Source organism: Sinohyriopsis cumingii, chromosome 6, assembly GCF_028554795.1.
Source record: "Sinohyriopsis cumingii isolate HCF-2022 chromosome 6, ASM2855479v2, whole genome shotgun sequence".
Lineage (NCBI taxonomy): Eukaryota > Metazoa > Mollusca > Bivalvia > Unionida > Unionidae > Sinohyriopsis > Sinohyriopsis cumingii.
The window spans coordinates 64,980,972-65,001,977 of NC_142966.1; the positions used below are offsets into that span (position 1 = coordinate 64,980,972).

Here is a 21,006-nt window from a genome sequence, read left to right on the forward strand (position 1 = left end):
TGGCGTCATGAAATGTTTTAAGTTACAAATTTTATTATTAAATCTGTTTTATGTCGGTATTTCGAAGTCAGTTGTAAACGATGAGAATTACCGGTTATACTTGAATGAGAATCCTTGGAGGATCTATTGATACAAATAAATTGTATGCCTTGCAGACTAGAACATATTCACAAGATATAGCATCGTATGTATTCAGTAAGGTAGTTAATGTACCTTGTTACAAGTGTAACAGAAGGACTGTATCATTAATAGAGATGGAGTTCCTTAGGTATCAATATTTCAGGAATTTTCGATTAACTATATACCCAAACGTTTTTGCCCAAACGTTTAGGATAAACCAGTGAAGAATTAAAACCTATGTCAGAGATCTCTCAACAGATTTACTTGCCGCATTCTTCTTGTAATGCCTAATTAAAATTCCAGTCAACATATTTGTCAACCCAGATATAGCAACTTGGCCCCTAAACTTTATATGTCGTATATTCAATTACATATATGCGTGTTTGCATTTCTTGTCAATTCTAATAACTAAAGGCCATGGACGAAATATACACACCTTTTTGTACTAAAGCGTGTTTCAAAACTATTACAACAAAGCTGAAACATTAATCATAATGATTGTATTTTAAGTCTGGTATTATCTTCTTTAACGTGCAAACATTTTTTGTTTTGATTTTCCATAATATCCATAGATTTTGATTGAATGTTTATGGATGGATCTCTGTTTTGTCCAGTTATAATGACCTAGTTGATAAGATATTTATTTTTCGACTTGAGTAAAGTCCAAAGTGACCGTTTGGTCTTTCAATGTGGTTGTAATAATATTCTATCAATATAGAGATATGGGATCAGAGTGTCACATTAATTTTAAAAGGGAATCGCTGTACATGAGTTCTAGTAATATATATATATTGGCCAGATATGTTCCTCTAAAGCAGGAAGATACATGCGATATGTTTATATACCCACTGTCAATGATACTGGAAAATTAGTTCGTAAACAATCTGGAATAATTTATACTGTACCTTGATACAGGATAACCAACATTAGTCAAAGATAAGAGGTAATATGTGCAAACTATTTTTTTTTCTTTGTATGTCCAATTATGTAAGCATTTTCAAGCAAAATCCTCTCAATTTCTCGGAAACTAAAGTATTATATTAAGATATAATTTGTTGCGCCCAAAGACCTTTTACTGCTGAAAATGAGGACCGATTTCGTTTATAGCTGTATACATACGAATATGTTATTTTTACAGGCGGCTATATTGGTCCGTGACATTCTGTTGGAAGATTCTTTCTTACATTGACAGCACAATTGTGCAGATTATTTGACTTGGCACCTAACATTGTAAGCGGATTTTCTGCACTTTACGTTGACAATCCTTAGATTATTGTTTGGTGTCTGTGACTTCTGGTGAATGTATAAATCTTCATACGTGTGTGCTATGTACAGCATATTGCAAAACAACCTTGCCTATTGAAAAGCCAAGATTTCAGCTTTATCCTTCTAGGTATCCCACCTTTCATACTTGTTATGACTTCTGAACTGTTATGGAAAATATTTGCCAATATTCGTTAATAGGAGACGTATAAATCATGTTTCACCATTATGTCAAGTTACATTTTTAAATAACATGATGCAGTTTTACTTGTAATCGTTTTGGAAAGTGCAAGTGTCTAAACCAAGCTATTTTATGCATAGATCTTGAGTGCAACTTTGAAACCATTGATATGTGTGGCTACAAGAATGTAAGCTCAACAGACAGATGGATACGGATGAATTCTGCAACATCTGGCTTTCCTGACAACAGGAAATTTGGTATATATGAACTTTCCGGTAGTTTGAAAAGAACATAATTTATATGAATGCATCAATGAAGTCCATTTAAACTAAACTCTCTCTCTCTGTGTGTGTGTGTGTGTGTGTGTGTGTGTGTGTGTGTGTGTGTGTGTGTTAAATATGTGCATTATGATCGATGGAAAATAACAGGATGAAAAATAAGCCGAAAACTGTGTTAAAGTTTGCATAAGTACGATGATTTCTGGGGGAATGAGACACTTTGATTAGTGTATTGAGTCTGAATTGATGATTGTTATTTTGATACGTTACAACAATGATTATTATGATGATATGCCAATATAATGTTTGCATGATGGATGTAAGAAAATACTAACAGATGTCAAATTCTTTTATTAAACGGAGGAACCTATAATATCGGGAAAAATCTTACAAATGTCAGATAATTGACATGAGATCATGAAACGTTGCGCTAAAATATTGTTGAGAAAGAACTATTGTGCACGTCATTTCATCAATAACGATTGAAATGTATGTTAACATTTGTATTTATATAGGGCATAATGACAGTTTAAATAGTATTTAATAACTGACTATTTCAAAAATATTTGATTATAAGTAAACGATTGGTGTACGGTGAAATACAGCTTTACGTAAACGTGAACTCGATGGATGTACCTTTAAAGATATACTTAAATGACCAACACGTGGAATGATGAACATAGACGCACCAAATCTGAATTATGCGTTTATGAAGAGAATGGAAACTACGTATTTTTCAGGATTGTTTATGCTTGCATATCCCACCGCGTCTTCTCCCATGAAGATGTATTCTCCAAACGTAACAGTGCAAGGAGATAAATGTCTACGTTTCGACTACTACAGTACTGGAAAATTGACTGTATCTTTGAATTCGCCTTCGACCATGACATGGTTTGACGATAGTAGAAATAATTATTGGAGGGAGGGACAAGTAGGTGTTTTGTTTTAGTTAATATATCACACATTTTCGCTGCTTAATATGAATACTTATACCACCAAAGAAAAGGATTCTTGGGCTAATTGGCTAGTTTAATTCCTGTAAATAGAATGAACGATGCTTTCTAAACCCATGTAATTGATTGGTAAAAGATATCGAAAATGTAATATTTACAAATGCTACAAAATCAATAATGAAAAACAAATACGTAAGAGCTTAACTACAAGCATTTACAGTCAAACAAATACAAATCGCTGAAACTTCCAAATTTCCCTTTATTTGATACGAAATCAAAAACTACGTTGTCAATGCTGATCCTACAAAGAACACCTATGTGCTGATCTGTGTTAGTCAGTAGTGCAATTATGCCGTTTATGCCTTGATTGGCCTTTTAAGGCCCTAATGACAAGTCACAGACTCTATCCCGACATGTTTTGGCAAGTGTGCAATATACCATGTGCAACTGATGGGTGTTTATTCATCCACGAAGGTTACGATTGTTTATACTCAACTTGTAAATCTGCAGACGCACGTTTCCTAATTTGTGCTCGGAGGTTGTCGGTGATTTTCTACTTATGACAGCATAGTATAGAACTCTGCCGCACTAATTTTATGTTTTCCTCAATAGCCTCCGAATACAGTTTGCCAATCGAGTTGAGACTGCATTGTAGAGCTGCAGGTAGCTCTGAACAAACACTTATTCGTGAGTGCAATCGTATCGAAATTAATTTGCTAGCACCACCAGAGACGTGGGTTACTATTTATATATCCCCGACAATAATTCTGATTAGTACAATTTCACGACAAGCAGACCCTGCCTAGTCTATCATACTTAGGAGCAAAACGCACACACATCTAACCAATTACCCTTTCTATCTGGGTATTTGGCTTTAAAGTTATAAAGCACGCCTGCTTCGGGAATACTTAAATCGTGGCCTAGTACGCTTTTCAGTTAAAAACACAGATTACGCCTGAAACTTTTGAATCTTACGTTTACCTTTGACCAATCTTTCCGGGATCTTTCTCTTCTTAACTGGGTCAACGTTGGTGTAAAATATTTGCTTGTAAAATGTAACTGATGTTGAGATATCGATAAATACCACTTTACCATTGTAGAACCAATCCCGAAGCGTTTTTCCACCTGGTGGTGCAGTTAGCTCTTGAGCTCTTGAGCGTTTTCACGTGGACTTGTTATGATTTCAGGTTTACTACGAATTGGCATCAGTACGTCAGGGTGGTTCCAATGGCCGATTTTTACTTGACTGTGGTATAATAATTCATTCGACAAGTTCAGCAATTTTTTTTATCAATGATTAAATTCTCTACCAGCTTATCCATCACACCGTTAGGAAATTCCGCAACTTCATCACCGCTATCTGAATCCAATACTTATATAAATATTGATAATTTAAATGCAGAAAACAAAGCCGTTTAAATACCTGTCTGATAACTGTTGAGTCTTTCAGACTAAATATCATATTTGGCCACTAATTATGTCGATTATGCAGCTGTGTAAAAAATCATGGTATCACTGTCCTTTCTCTCGATACGCCATATTAATCTTACAATCTAATGGGTAAGATGACGCTTTTCGTTTATCAAAAATCACAATCGATCCCACGCATCTTTACTTCCATTTATGATATAAAGACATGATCAAGCTTTTCGCACATTTAAATTGTGACGCCTATTTGCGTCAAAAAGCCATTTGCAGCAAAACTGGAAACAAGTCAACGATTTCCTAACCTTACAACGCCAGTTTGTTCCTTTCCTTCCTTGGTGAATATACCCAAACTTATAACCGTGTCTTTGATGCGTTTAAACATGGATTCAAACTATTTTATTATCTTGTTGAACATAGATACCTTCACTGCTCGTTTATCTCGTTCTACGCGTCAAATGGTAGACTGATATTGAGGCTAGGCTGATATGGAACTTTAAACATCCACGGGTTGCACGTCAGTATATACATTGCCTGCCAAATCATGTATGACAGAGGCTCGGACATGTCGTCAGAACCCATAAAAGGAAAAAAATGGCATACTGACACTACTCAAATATAATGTTAGTTTTGTATTAATTGTTTTAAGGTTTTGTAATAAATTGAATATATATATATATATATATATATATATATATATATATATATATATATATATATATATATATATATATATATATATATATATATATATATACACATATACATATATATATATATATATAGAGAGAGAGAGAGAGAGAGATTTCAAGCACAACATGTACATGGGATGTCTATATATATATGAACCACATGCTACATAAATGCGTTTACGATTGCGAAATCTTTATCTTACCTATTATCTCTGAAAATTCATGTACACTGTGCAGCCATTAACGTGCTATTTCCAAATTTCAAAAGACGTGAGAGCAACAAAATTTAGAGCAAAGTGTACGAATGATAGACATGCCTGGTGCAAGTGATAATTTTTTTGCAACATTATTCAAGCAGAATTTATACTAATTGTACAGAATAAGCATTGTACCGAAATAAATACCGACAAAACGCAACAAAACAACAGCAACAAATTTGATAATAAAAATCTATAACATAATTAAAGGTTCCATATTTCTAACCATACGTTTTTTATTTATTTATTTATCTTTAATAGAGACATTCAGCATGTATGAAAGTGTTTCTTCGCAACTGAACCCTTCTTTTTTTACAATTTAGATAGCATAAGTAACATTTTAGAAAAACTATTTAAATATTCGACATAGTAGATCATAGGCACAATCAGTGAATTGTTCTTTTCATACAAATTGATGCACATAAATTGACACAATTATTTCTTTCTTCTTATTATTGTTTTTATTTATTATTATCATTACTATTATTAGTATTAGTAGTAGCAGGAGGAGGAGGAGGAGGAGTATTGTATTTTATGTTCGATACCAATGTTTGCTTCTTACTATTTCGTAGCTTGATGTCCCACCCGGTGATACTATAGTATACATTACAGCAGAATGGATTGGATTATATTCTGGTGTGGCAATCGACAACTTTAAACTTCTGGATGGGATTTGTCACAACAATGTACTGGGTATGTTTGTTGCTGGACGCAGGTGACGTTTCTTTATTGCCTTAAACTAATGATATTATTTATTTGCACTTTATTTGCTCCTAATTCAAATGTCACAAATTTAGACTATCTAATCCATATATTTGTAATAATGTAAAAACAAATGCAATTATTAAGTTCATTTAAGAAAAATTAAGCAATAATTAAAACGTGTTGAAGAATTTAAGAGCAATATATCAAGCGGAGTATAACATGTTTACCCACCCAGCTAGGCACAATTGGTTTCTCGGTCAGTTTCCACGAAAATAAAGTATATGGCGTGTTCCAATGTCAAAAATAAAAGCAACAATTTAGCATTTGTTCATACAAGTTTATGTGGCCAATAATATTTGATAATGTACATTAATCTTTGGCGAACGTGTATGTCACCTGCATATCACCTTCATAGTTTAACAGATGATTATATGGCATTACTCGACAACAACTTTTCTCAAATATGCCAATTCTATTATTTTCTCTTTTTCCAGTTGCTTGAATTATTTTATGTCATTATCTCGAAGCTTGGAAAGATGTTGTTCGTACAGCTTACAGACTATTGTTTGGCTCAAAAAGTTTGTGTTGTCAATAAGTCTTTCTCACAGTAGTTTGTTTCTAAAAATCATCTTAGTCACATATCAGTAATTTCAGTCTGGCATAACATTTAGGAATCAAACTTCTGATACGACTGATCTGATTATTAATAAACATTATTTCTTCGTACGTTCACTTATTCTTAAAGAAAGTGCACATCATTTCTAATTGACAAATAAGCAACGAATCAAGACCGAGCTATTATAAATGCATCTTATATTTAAAAGATCATGGTTACCGTCTTCAGTTGAAGGCAATACATGTCTTGGCTCAAACAAACACCAGCCTGATTTTATTATGGAGAATCATACATCCCTTACATCGAAAGGTTTTATGTCACTTACTGATGATTCTGCTAAGCCTATCCCTACTCAGATGTTAAGGGACACATGAGCTTTTTGTTATCAGGTACTTGTAGTTTGTTTCGATCAAAACCTGGATCCTGTTGAAAACGAAATTCATGATTTGTATGTTTTCACAGTACTCAGAGTTATGGCAAAAAGAGCGTTTGAGAAAGATGTTATTATGAAATTATACCTTTAGCTGACACATTTATCGGCAATATTTTATGCAGTCACGTTTGCACATTGTATTGATATTTATCACAGTAATCTTTTTACTACCCATTCTCAAATGTTATGTTTATTATTTTCCAATACGTTATGCCTGAATTATGCAAATAGCAGTTTAAATATTCTACATATAACCCTGGGAGTTAAGGGGCTCTAGAAAGATTGAATTTAACTTTGAAGAATATGATTAATCATATTGCTGTGATGCCAGAAAAGACTGGGATAAGGGTGTTAGTTTACTGTTGCTTGTTCTTTGGAAATCAGTTCAAGAATCACTCATATTGCGTCTTTTTGAACTAGTTTATGGACATACTCTCCGTGGACAACTTCAGCCGTTACAAGGAAAGTTTATTTTATGTGAATATCCCAACAATGTTCTTCTTGGCTGTCTCTCATTTGAGACATAACTTGTCAAAGGCCTATGAAGTAACTAGAATCTAATATACTCAGTCAATACTGACATTAAGATATTATCATAAATCATATACAAATGGGTTTTCAGCGTGGTGGTAGAGTTCATGCTCTTTTGCCAATACCTCAAAAACCTAATGTGGCTACATTTTTATGATCATTTTACAGTTGAAAAGAAAGTAAATGACGTAGTGTGCATTTTTATTACTCCTGGAAGGCAGGCACAGAAACAAAGTTGTCACATAAATATGTTCAAGGATAAGTCGGTAGAGATGTCCTGGTTAACAATTCAGATAATTTTGTTGCATCTGGTGCACAGAGTATGGAAATAAACGATGGAATGCAATCCGACTGTGTTTAAATTTCGTTCAACTAGTTCGGCCAAACAATCTTTCCAGAAAGTTTAAAATCTATAATCACAGGAAAATAGTGAATTAAAGTTAATATTATGTGAATATGTGGACTTGCTTTTTCATATTCTTATATAAAATATATGATGATGCTGAGATAAAAGTTTCTACACCTGTCAAACGGCATAATTATTGGATGAAAACTCTTGAGCTGTAATGTTTGAAAACAATTCCAGGTTTACTGGAAAATGACTTCAAAGATCTAAACACAAGTAACTGCAGAACACCATTTATTCTTGTGCCGAAACAAGATAATACTCAAATGTGTGTGTTCTGACTAAAGACAAAGTCAACAGTATCACCAAAACGGTCTAATGTCCAATGCTAAGAATCGTTGACAAAACAAAAAGAAGTTGGAAATGCAAACTATGTCATCGAGTTTCACTTTTTAAAAGGAGGCAAATTTTACTCAGGAAAAACCAAAATAAATTTAAGCAATTGCAACTACAGATGGACTTTTTCAATATAAAATGATTTTGTTTGGAGCGAAAATTATCATTCGGTATTCCAGGGTTTAATAATCAACATGGTAACATATGGTTCAGATTCTTGTGATGCGTAACGGCTGGCATCATCATTTATAAAGATACATTAAAAGATGTTACGGAATCCACTCGAAAATTCTTCGATCGACTAAGTGCTGGAAGTTTCGCAATGAATTTAGCCTAAAGTGATGGTTGTTGTCTTGTGTTACAAGTTTAGGACATTGTCAGACAAGGTCAAGTTAAGCTGGCAGATGTTATGGCCAAGACTAGTTCTAAATTCCCAGTGGAATGTTTACATATGCATGATTTCAAGGTCTAGTTTTAGTTAGAATATTATATGGTTCAGAAATTTAAATTTGTTTTGCTGTGTATATTTTATAATTATTCTTTGAAACTACAAAGTGTTCAATAATATTTTGGACTAACTGATTATTTTGTATTACTGCGAATTCATTCAATGACATTCTGGATTATATCATTGTGATACATTAAAACTGTTGGCACATCAGCTCATCTAACACTAGTAATACATCAGCACATTTAGTACTGAAAACACTCTGTGCGTTGACACTTCTGATTGAATTTTCGGGAATATTTATGATCTACTTGAGCCGTAACAAACTACAAATTAGTCCGCACATTAATGCAATAAGTTTGCAGCTTTTTATTAATATGCAATACATGACACAACAGGTGCCGCTGTTAAACCTCATGACTACTTTTTGACCTAGCGAGGAGCTTCGTTGTGTTTTGGTAATTGTTTAGATAATTTGGAAACATCCGAAACAGTCAGTAGCTTATACAAAAATATGAGGATGGTGTATATTGTGTATTCTTTCAGAGTGTCATTACGAGATGTCCCCATGCAGTGATAATTATAAATGCATCTCAAAGGATAAACTCTGTGACTTTGAGAAGGACTGTTTTGATGGATTAGATGAGGACCGTCACTTCTGTAGTAAGTTACATGTACTAAAAACACTTATAAAGAATTGTGTGATTAGGAAGGTAGCTTTTATTTAACATATATTTTTCCAAACGCTCTTAAGTAGGGGAACACTTTACAAACCATTATACACTTTGCTTATATCTGATTCTTTAAACAAAGCATTACCTACTTTTCTGCAACTCAAACTATTTCCTTAAAAAGTACAATCATTTTATAAGTCTTATGGATATGCACGTGTAATACATTAGCATAAATCATATTTATGTGAACGAATCAATAGTCAATAATAAAACTAGTTCTTCAGTACAGGAGGTACATTTATTAAGCACAGTCCTTTGATTTGTATAAGCGTTAATAATTATTTTCATTCAAATGGAAAAGTATATGTACAGCCTTTGAGGGCTGTTTTGCTATTCTTTGTTATTTTCCTCGAAGTGTATCTGTAGAAGATGACATGTAAGCTAACGTTAGTAAGATTATTCCATAGTAGAGGTTATGGTTTGAGCTGTAGTAATGCGGATTGCATGCAAATAGTGAATGAAACTCAGATGGTTTGGTCTTCTTTATACGAAGTATGTGATGGGTACAGCCTACACATTTCAAGGCCAGCTTTAAATGATAAGAACCAGATTATAATCTACAAATTTCTAGCTGCAACCATCAAACAATCCGGATGTACCTAAAGGTTAGTATTGACAAAAAAGGACGTCTTTGTGAGAGAAACAATCGATCGTACAAAATACATCCTATGTCATCCAGAAGCAAGCATTTTCTAATGTATATTTTGTATTGATATTTTGCATTTGTCAAAAGTTCTCATTTGGAATTAAATTGCTATTTTTATATTTGTATCATTGTCTGGATCATCATTAGAAGAATAAAACATCATCTTGCATCTCAGAAGTAGTTTTGGTTTCTATAAGTTAATCAACATATGACAAAAGCTATTTTGTTTTAATTCTAAACGATTGCATTTTCGAGACGTATGTGCATCTCTCTCAGATAGGAAGAAGCTATGGAATTTCATCATTCTCCACTCAAGGCAACAAATACCAATATGGTTTAGAATAAGAACCTAGGATTATATGAGTATTGCTGCTTGTTTTTTTATTGCATCTAATTGAATCGATGAATCGTAATACAAACCGATTTTATGTGATATGTTCTTGTACATGTAGAAGAGGGAATGCAAGTCCTTGTCAGAAAGAAAGTGAATGAAAACACAGGGTTCTTTATTATTAACTTGTTTGATGAGATTGCAAAATTTGATATTCATACACCAGCCTATTCTTTCCGACATCGATAAAAGAACATAAAGATTGAAAAGACAGAATTCCCTAGGTCAGTCGTGCAAATATTACAAAGTCAAAGTATATGGGTACATAATTAAAACAAAGACAAACGTTGTGTTTGATGCTGGCCACTTTCGTGACATTGTATTGAACATAAATGATATTAGTGAACCAAACATTTGATATGTATTTACAGCATAACCTAACTATTTGGACAAAGTCTATAGAGTAAACATACTAAGAAATTGAACAGTGAGACATAGAGTATAATACAGAAATTTGTTAAGGCTGCAACCGGCTTAAACAGAAATACAGGAAATAGAGCTTGCTGTATTTCTGGCAGCCACAAAAAGATAGGTGGGGCAAACAACAAAAATATCCACCATCAAAGAAAAGAAAATATCAATGTTGATCAAAATTAAACCATTGAATTATGTAATGCCGAGGCAGTAGAGCACCCTCATACCCCCCCCCCCCCGGTAATTAGGATTTATCCAGCATGTACGAAGGATTGGGAAGAAACTTGACAACAGATGCGCGTACTTCCCGAATGCAATGTTGGTCTTACTGAACTGTTAGAGTAACCTCATGTGCTCCTGGCGGTCGAAAAGGCAGGTAGGCTCAAATTAGTCCAGGTCGAGTGATTGATATCCCAGCAAAGCATGATCGATGCCCAGGGGATAGGTCTGTGCAACCCACGAGACCTAAAAAAGAAAGTAGCACACACGGCAGAATGACGATCTTAGAAAAGTGATTGAAGTGTTACAGAGGTGATACCCTTTTGCCTAACCTTATTTATTTCTTAAATGCATCTGATCTCCAAGGGCCAACTTCCCTTATTTGATGTCACTGAAGCTTTGTCTGGCCGCCTCAGTGGCGGCCCAATTCTGAAACTAGGGACTTGAAATAGTTAGAGTTAAAGCCACAAAAGAAAAGTGCTCTGGAGTATTATCCCGGAGGGTTATGTATGCTTGTAAATGAGTTATTGTTATCAGAGGTTCGCAGGATTTCGTTGGCATCAACATGTAATATATATGGTTGTCCCAATCCGTATTTGAAGTGTCGAAAAGTGATTGTAAGATGCATGTGGGAAAAATTGACTTGAGATAGAAACGAATTGTCATTATGATGTGCAGTTGTTTGCACTGTAATATCTCCGATTCTGAGAAAGACATGGAAATGCTAATGTAAAAATGGCCGAATATATGATACGCCTGAAATGGTCTGAAATGGTATGGATCAGAGAAACTGTAAGCTTATCCAGCGCAACTTTGTCAATTGGCAAACGAACATCATGAGATTGTACTTTTGTGAAAGGTTTGAATGAGTGTTTGAATAAGGAAAGATGAAGAAGGGATTGAAAAGCCGTTACGTTTGTACACATATCCAACTGCAGAAACAAAAGTGGATATCGAAGATGCTGCATATTTCTTGTTGATTAAGTGCGCTATGAAAAGGGCCAAATTGGTTATTGAAACTAGGAGAGAACTCGGTCAAAGTGTCTGATTTGAACTCTTTGTATAGCGTCCAAGCCCGCTTATATACGGGTTGTGTAGCTGGGTGTAGGATGTTTTTAAGCAAATGGTCAAGCGTACTCTCTAGATGGGCAAAGTTGGAAGAAATGGAATCCGATGAGGCTGTGTGTCCGCATAGGGAACCATGGCGTGGAAACTCGAAACCTGTTGGCGGGAAAGGGTATCGGCGAGTCTGTTACGTATACCCGGTATATGTTTAGCCCTTAACAAAATATTTAATTTAAGGCAAGAGATTACAAATTTGCAAATGAAATGCATGTTTCTTGTGTCCTTAGAGGATTGCTTGTTATGATTGCAAATAAGGCTTGATTGTCAGTGTGGAAATAAATACATGTATTGGATAAGTGTTCCCCCAGACCTCAACTGCCAGATCGATGGGGTAGAATTCTAGAAGCTTTATATTTTGATATGCCTATGTATGATCCAAAATGCCTTAGAAATAGTGTGTGCCTAGGATCTCACCGTATCCGACTGAGGCAGAAGCATCTGTGTAGAAGTCCAACGTGTCGAAAGTCAGCCAAATGTCAGGTAAGAATAAAGATCTACCGTTAAAACCGGTTAAAATGTTTTGCCAGACCCTTACATCTTATTCTACCTCTTGTTACTCTAATGTGTTGATACGGTTTTGAGATGCCAATTGTCGAGTTGGTGAGTCGCCTAAGAAAAGCTAGTCCGGGCAAAACTACTGGGCAAGCAAAGTTAAGAGTACCTATGACGGATTGCAACTGCTTGAGAGTAATTTTATTTTGAACCAGATATAAATGTATGAGTTGATTACATTTTTCTAGTTTGTCCGTGGGAATCCAGTTCGTATCCGAGGTACTTCATGGTTATTGACAGGGAAAGTGTTTTATCCGCAGCCATAGGAACTCCGATGTCGGCACATACAGGCAGGAAGCGATCGAGCTTATGCTAGCATTGGACTCGAGTTGCATATAGTATCAAAAAATTGTCCAAAATATGTGTCATGTGTATTATTGAAAAATTTGTGTTCGCTATCCATTGAAGAGAATTGCTAAAGGTCTCAATTATCTGGCAACTGGAACTACAACTCATTGGTAAGCATTTGTCAAAATAGTACAGGTTCCGCCACCAAATGACATGTACTGCTGATTGTTGAGTTGGAATTCCATCGTTAATCAAATCGCCTGGTGGGAAGGAAAGGTGATGAATTAGTCAGAAAGATCCGTGAATTTTATTTTCGATTAAACCCAGGGGCGAAATGTGTAAATTGGGAAATGGTTTTGTACGAATAGGCATTGCAATGCGACCTGCTCCCAATTCTTCCTGTATCTTTTCTTCAGTAATTTGGGCATCAGTTTGAGCTGATTTCAGATTATTGCATACGTGTGTTTCCATTGTCCCCTTATACCCCACATCGAAACCCACTTGAAACCTAAAAGCAGGTATTCCTTTGTAGCAGGATCGAAATCGTGGAGCCAATATTGCAAGCGGTCACGTCTGACCGGGGTAAGCAAAGGATCAGCATTATTTGCCGACAGGTTTCTTGTTGTTCGAGTTAGTGGTTCGAGGTTGTACGGATAGATGGAAACGAAAAAGCTGGTTGTTAGGTCGCTGTGGTAGCTAGCTGTATTGTGGAAGTACGTTAAAGGGATGATAAATTGGTTGGTTTGAGACAGCGAATAAATGAGTTAAATGAGTGTCCCCCTAAACAATTGAAACACTTGTGCTGAAAATTGCATGAAAATCCCGATAAACAGCGACCGCTTTTGTGGTAACTAAAACAAACTCCCTTCGCATATTTTATGTTTGTAATTTGTGAGGGATTGTTTTCAATGTAGTTGTTATGACCCGACTATAGCATAGCCTTCATGTAGAGTTCTAAATGCGTGGTACCCCATTTAGCTTCCCCCTTTGCAACCAACTGTCTAAAGTTTTCATCATAGTACCTCCAATCAACGCGTCTCTCCTTAAGTTTAAGGACAGTTTCCATGTGGTGGGGAAGAGAGGTACTGACCAGGAGATATTTTTCACATAGAACACTAGTGAACCTGCTCCAAGCGAGAATCCACTGTCCCATTATGAGTTGGACGTTCCTAAGTTTTGGGACAATGCTAAGTTCAGGACCAGTACTGTGCGTATCTAACTGAAATTTGAAACCCGCATATTGCCAGTTATTCAGGAGGGTGGAAAAAATACCGCCCATATGTTTGCCTTAATTTTATCAGGGATTACAGTGAATATTGTGACCTACGAGCTTACAAACTGTGATTGTGAAACACACACACCCTGAGTCAGAGACGATTTGGACAACGTTACTTGTATCCACAGCTGTACCTGTAAGTGAAGCTGTGGTTTCCACAATGGCGCGGGAGAGTGTGGATGTTGATGGTGTGTTGTCTGTTGCTACGGAGGATCCAAGTTGAAACCCAGTTTGTGGACTATTTTCCGTGGACGGCCTGAGCATAGCTACCAGTTGATCAAATTTTTTATCAATCTCCTGTGTCACTTGGGTTAGTGGGCCTGTCGTAGACCTCTTGGGTTATAACATTAAGAAGATGGCGGTCCATCCAAGCCCCTTCGCTGGATGTTCAAGGTTGAGGATTGGCGGCCGTTGGTGTTGACAATGGTGCCTTCTTTCTGGGCCTCTTTACAGTTTCTTGTATTTTGAACCTTGATAATCTGGCTCTCTTCACTGCCATTTGCGACGCCGCAGCAGCTTTCTTTGTAGTGGGCATTCTGTAAGGAATGCCACAAAAAGTTAATAATTACATAGATTTCAGTGTATTACTACGAAGCAATCGTTGCAAATGTATAACCTTTAGTGTAATATTATGAACATCACTGTTCACTGTAGGGAGATGAGGCACGAACATGGTAGTAGTAAGAAAGAAAATGAAAAAAGGAACAAAATTTCATCATTATGGAAATTATGGGTCATTCTTTTGAAGTGCAGAATGCAACATAAAACCAGTACCAACAGAACAATTACAGGTCAGTGGGCCTAAAAGAGCTGGGCAACCCATAGCCCATTTACATGGAGCGAAGTGGTGGAAGCATAAAGCACGACAGACCAATCAAGTGTCAAGTAGTGAGGTGCGGGATACAAGCACGCCAAGCATGAAACTCGTAGCAAACGTAAAACGTAACGAACCAACAGGTAAACGCACAGGCCACTGATACGGAATCGACGGATAACAGTAAAATCCAGTGGTACGGAACGAACTGGTAAACACATAGGCCAGTAATACGGAACCAACTGGCAATCATAAAATTCAGTGGTGCAGAACCAACTGGTAAACACACAGGCCAGTGACACGGAATCAACTGATATTCATAAAATCCAGTGGTACGGAACCAACTGGTAAACACAAAGTCCAGTAGCACGGAACAAAGTAGAAAATGCATAGCCCAGTGGTACGGAACCAACTGGTAAACACACAGGCCAGTGATACGGAATCAACTGGTAATCATAAATTCCAGTGGCACGGAAACAACTGGGAAAAGAAGGCTAACATAAAAGGGAGTGGCACAGAACCAGCTGGAAAACACACGTTAGTGGTACGGAACTAATAGAAAGAAAACAAACATGGAATCGTTTGCAAATCATGTTCTAAAGTATTTTAACAGTAACAAGGACAAAAGACGGACAAAGCACACTTAGGCACATATGTTGATAAAATGAACTTATTGCAAGAGACGATGGGAAGTATATATACATATAGCTTTATGGTTCTCTGGTTTAATTTTGCGTACGACAGAAAGATCGAGCCTGATAATTGTGTCGACTAGTCTGCCCCCCAACTCCATGCATATAAATTCTAGAATAGCGCCGAATATTAAAATCGGGACGCAATCGATCGTCTATTTCTAATTTCAAATGACGCTGCAATCTTTAACAGATGGAATGACCCAGTATGAGTGTGACGTAATGTATAGCAAAAGAAGGATTAACAGAATTTGTGGAATGGAAACAAGTTAATATAAGTTAATACTTAACTTTCAGGACGATTCGTCTGAGTCAAAATTCCAGGAAACGAGGAAGGTCTAACAACGTGAACAGATAACAACGGAAAAAACTTTCTACCATAAAAGAAAACACGTCTGCGCCCCAGAAGGAAATTAGCTCAACTAATGCCAAAGTCCCTAACAGAGAACATCCCTCCGCGCACAGCCGAGCCGAAAGCATTCCGATTGGCTGAGAAGAACACGTGATTACAAACTTTATATTGGCCCATGACAGCGCCTTACACGACAAATCTGGCTGGAATGTGTAGACCCAATCACACCTCCCATAAATGTCCTTACGCGAGCGTAAATCGTTTCAATAATATAGTTACTAATATTGCTTCTGAAAGATACTTCAAGACACATAATGTTACTTCGATAAAGTTTTCAGGAGGAATTTGCAGACTGAGACAGTCAATTATAAGGTGAAATATATTCACGGTAGTAACAGCGGCTACATTATATGCTGATGTAATATCTCTTTCAGTGTTTTCACTCTAATTAGCTATAGAACAAAGTTTTTTCAGATAATACATAATCTAGTTCTCTGTCTATATGAATATCCAGCTGGATTTCACACCACTATTGATGGCCTCAAAGTTGATCTTTCAAAAGAACACAAAGGATGTAAATGTTTTGTTTTCACTGAAAATATATTTAGTATATCACTGCATTCAAAATCGCTAGAAGCAGCATATACTTCATTAGAACGTTAACGTGCTTTTCACGGAGATTGAAATGCAAAGACATTTGCTGCCTTTAATTTGTCTTGCAATTTCAACAGACAGATTTTGATTCCATATGAGCTACGTGACAATTTGTAAATCGAATCAATCAATTGTGTTCATAATGTGCATTTATTTTTTTCATGTGAAATATTGATCCAGGAGTACAGTAACGTAATTTACATAAACCTTCTGCGTTTATTTTTTTTTTTGATGATAATATAAATTAAGATGTATGTTTCAATTCAATAAATTGGTTCTTTCAATGCCAGTTGTAATTCAGTTTATGATACACCACTTTGTTATTTTTCTAGCTGCGAATTGATTATATTCAGTTCTAATAGTTTTTTAGCCGTACCTCTTTGATTTGAATTCGCTTAGGTGGACAGTTAACCGTCGTAAGTGGCGTTTGTCTTTCACAAATGATATTATATTGAAGTACTGGATAAAATCCATAAGCTAACAATATTAATGTATTAATTCGTTATTTTAAGTTTGCCATAAAACTTTTTAACGTCTGCATATAGTATTCCAATTTATTTCTGAGTATAACAGACTTACCTTGTAAGGTATTGGTGATGCGTACCATACAGTGTAGACAATATCATGATTTCCGTGATCTGTTGAACCATAGGTTTATGGTCAGAATGAGAGTGTATGCCCTCTCTTTATGCATTCGCGAGGACAAATGGAATGAGAGGGATAATCTGCACCCGTATTGCTACTGTTGATTTGTTTTATGCGTTGGTTACCTATATACAACTACATATGTTCTTGTCCACATGATCTAATATATATATATATATATATATATATATATATATATATATATATATATATATATATATATATATATATATATATATATATATATATATATATATATACAAAATTTTATGGTCTTACAATAAGTAACAGAAATGAATAAAAAGACAAATTAGTAAAGTTAACAGTTACAAAATGTAAGTTACAAAGTGAAACTTTAAGAGACACTTACAATATTATAAAGAAAAGCTCAAATAATTCGAACTGTTCTATTACATGTTGAACAGTACAGAATGTTCCAAATCAATTCCAATGATTTTGAATATCTTCATGTGCCAATACTCTTGATGGAGCTGATGTACCGGTTGACTTGAAGTGACATAATGATGTGATACAAAAGGTGTTTGACTGAATGCCCAATAATTCCAAAATGTTTTGCCCAAAGTATCAATAAGCACTTTGTAATTCCAATGAATAATTTTAGATAACCTATTCTTCTCGATTATATCTAAAAACAACAGTAAATGATTGTACATACCAAACGTGAAGGAGGAATGGAATAAGATAATTTATTTCATCTTTATATAAACATCTAAGCCATAATACAATGAAACTATCAACTTTACCGTTTTACTTCACTTTGCTTGTTATGCATCTCCAGATAGTTTTCGACGAGACCAGTAAGACGTTGATGTTTTTCTTTCTCTCACCATTCGGATTTCGGTGCAAATATATTGCTTGGTTCAAAACATCTATTATTTTTGGAGTGGTTATTTCTGCTAACAGATCTATTGATCCTGGTTGTCGTTCCTCACTTTTCCCTCTAATGTTTCAAACAATTTATTTAAATTGTCCTCTTAGTCAGTTAATGATATTTATTGAGGTATTACATCCAACTGTCATTTGCGTCGCATATTTGTTCGCATATCTGGCTCCATTCATATTAGCCTGTTTATTCCAAAAATATGTCTGAAATGTATTTATGGGAATAATTATTGTTTTTCTATTTTTGATGCTGTCGTAGCAAAAGCTCGTGTTTTACCACGTAAATTTGAACAGATCTAGAACATTATAGACAGCTTATCGATTTTGTTTACTCATTTGTAATGTTATTTAAATTGGCTGTGATTGATGAGTGTCTTGTTGCCACTACAACATCTGTTTTGATTGCTTATTTCCACGTAGAAAAGATATATGTATCTGTTTAATTTCAAGAGAGGCCGCGTAAGCCCTATATCAAGCATTTATGACCCAATTATGAATTATATTTCGTCTTTATGTGGTACGTTAGTAGCATATATAAAATGTAGGTTCCTCGGCTAGTCATTATATTCGTGAAAAAATATATATCATGTCTGAATACACATCTTTGAGCTCTGATTCCTATCACCGCAATAATGATCTCGAAACCGATTAAAATGTGTGATTTCATTTAATTTGTCTTATAAGTTTATTATTATTATTATTATTATTATCATTATTATTATTAATGTCATTATTGTTTTTCGTAGGTTTTTTTATACAGTGTGGTTTCGAAGAAAAATCATGTGGATATACTAATGCATCAAACACTGGCATACGCTGGAATATAAGGTCGGGAAGTCTATTCACAAGACCGCAGTTTGACAAAACATACGGAACACAACAAGGTTCGTGAACTTAAAGGCTCTTGGCGTCCTTTAAACAGGAGAAAATATAAGGAAAAGATATATTTTAAGATTCTTTTTAGCACTTTGTATCATGATCAAATCTAAGAACTGGATATATTCTAGAGGAAAGATAAATACCAAAGAGTCATAAGCGTATATATATGTTCTGCCGAAAAGATGAGCTGATACAAGACTGGGATGAAGAAGACGTTTTGCAGTACTGAGGAGGCATACAGTTTTAGAGAGAGAGAGAGAGTTAATTTAAGAAGAGTTCAGATATGTCAATATGAATAGTATACGACACGGTGAAAATAACCAGCAGATTTTACTTGTATTTATCTTTGATATGTCCATAAACAATATCAGGTCTGAACTCTTTTTTGCAGGTCATTTCATGGTCCTCTCTGACACTAGAGACCCAAAAGACTATCTTCTAGATTCAGAGGGACGAACTATGCCGATTGGATACAACATTGCTTCCTTGACTTCACCAGAAGAAGAAATTCAGTCAGAGTCTTGTGTCGAGTTCTATTATTACTTAAATGGAAGTGAACTTCGACCCAGCCCTTTGTCGGCGCAACTGTTGGTATACATCATCAGTAATAATCAGACAGTACTGGCCTGGTTAGTAAACTGAATTTCCCTTGCAAGATTATTTGTTTATTCCATTTTCATTTATGAGCCTTTCTATATTTTCTGGTGGTGAATATTGGCCAAATTCAGAATGCGTTTCTCACAATCTAACAATCAGTCTTAAAGATAAACGATCCTCTGGATTAAGTTGAAATTTTCCTTTCAAATGATGGAGGCTTCAAAACTACAAATACGACAAACAACATATATTGAAATTTATTATAAATTTACAAAAGCCTTGTCTTGTCATATCAAAATTGTCGGAAGCTATATTTAAAAGGGTTTATATATTAAAGTAAGGTCGATTACGAGTGTGACCTAACGTTGTTTTTCTCTTCATTACAACTTGATAAACTAATTACAATAGCTATGACGGCAAGTTTGAAGATAATCAATATTCAAATAATAGTTTCACATTTCTGCTCCTAAGTTGCTATATATTATATTGACGTCACACACACACACACACACACACACACATATATATATATATATATATATATATATATATATATATATATATATATATATATATATATATATATATATATATATATATATATATATATATATATATATATATCATATTCAAGTTAAGAATATATACTGCTTTGAACGCGATATTTTCATTCACTGTACAGATTGGCATTTGATATATTACCCCGTTTACCCTTCTCATTACCCTACAGCTGAAATCAAATCTACATATTTTAAACTGTTTGCAGGTTTATTTCCTATCAATATTTAAATCACAACATCACCAACATTTGTATAACAGTATAATAATTGATTATTTTCAAATCAAACCTAAGAATAAATTCGTTTGCGTTTTTTCAATGTATCAAATTTATCACATTTCAGTAACGATATGTGAGACATTTATTTATATTTCACCGTACGAAATAAGTTTCTTTATAAACAATCACTAAAGTAATACAAATACAGTATTATAAAAATGTTATCATTATGCCTATGCAATGGATGTAACTATTGGGATAACACTTAGCCAAGTAATTCTTAATCAACAACAAAAGTATAAAACATGCAAAATACATTTCAGGGTAAATGTTCACAGTATTTATGTAATGTTTATTACGAAGAAAAATAGATGTGATAGCTATCATAATAATCCGCTCTTGT

General features: G+C 34.9%; 1 protein-coding gene across 1 annotated transcript in view; it reads left to right on the top strand.

Annotated features, from left to right (window-relative positions):
• LOC149797104 (enteropeptidase-like) overlaps positions 1-21,006 on the top strand; it is a 58,697-nt gene that overhangs the window by 12,794 nt on the left and 24,897 nt on the right. The window contains exons 6-11 of the mRNA XM_089960341.1: positions 1,705-1,821; positions 2,583-2,773; positions 5,742-5,862; positions 9,191-9,307; positions 19,096-19,233; positions 19,620-19,857. Of these exons, the coding sequence (XP_089816467.1) occupies positions 1,705-1,821; positions 2,583-2,773; positions 5,742-5,862; positions 9,191-9,307; positions 19,096-19,233; positions 19,620-19,857 (922 nt within the window). The remainder of the gene's footprint in view (positions 1-1,704; positions 1,822-2,582; positions 2,774-5,741; positions 5,863-9,190; positions 9,308-19,095; positions 19,234-19,619; positions 19,858-21,006) is intronic.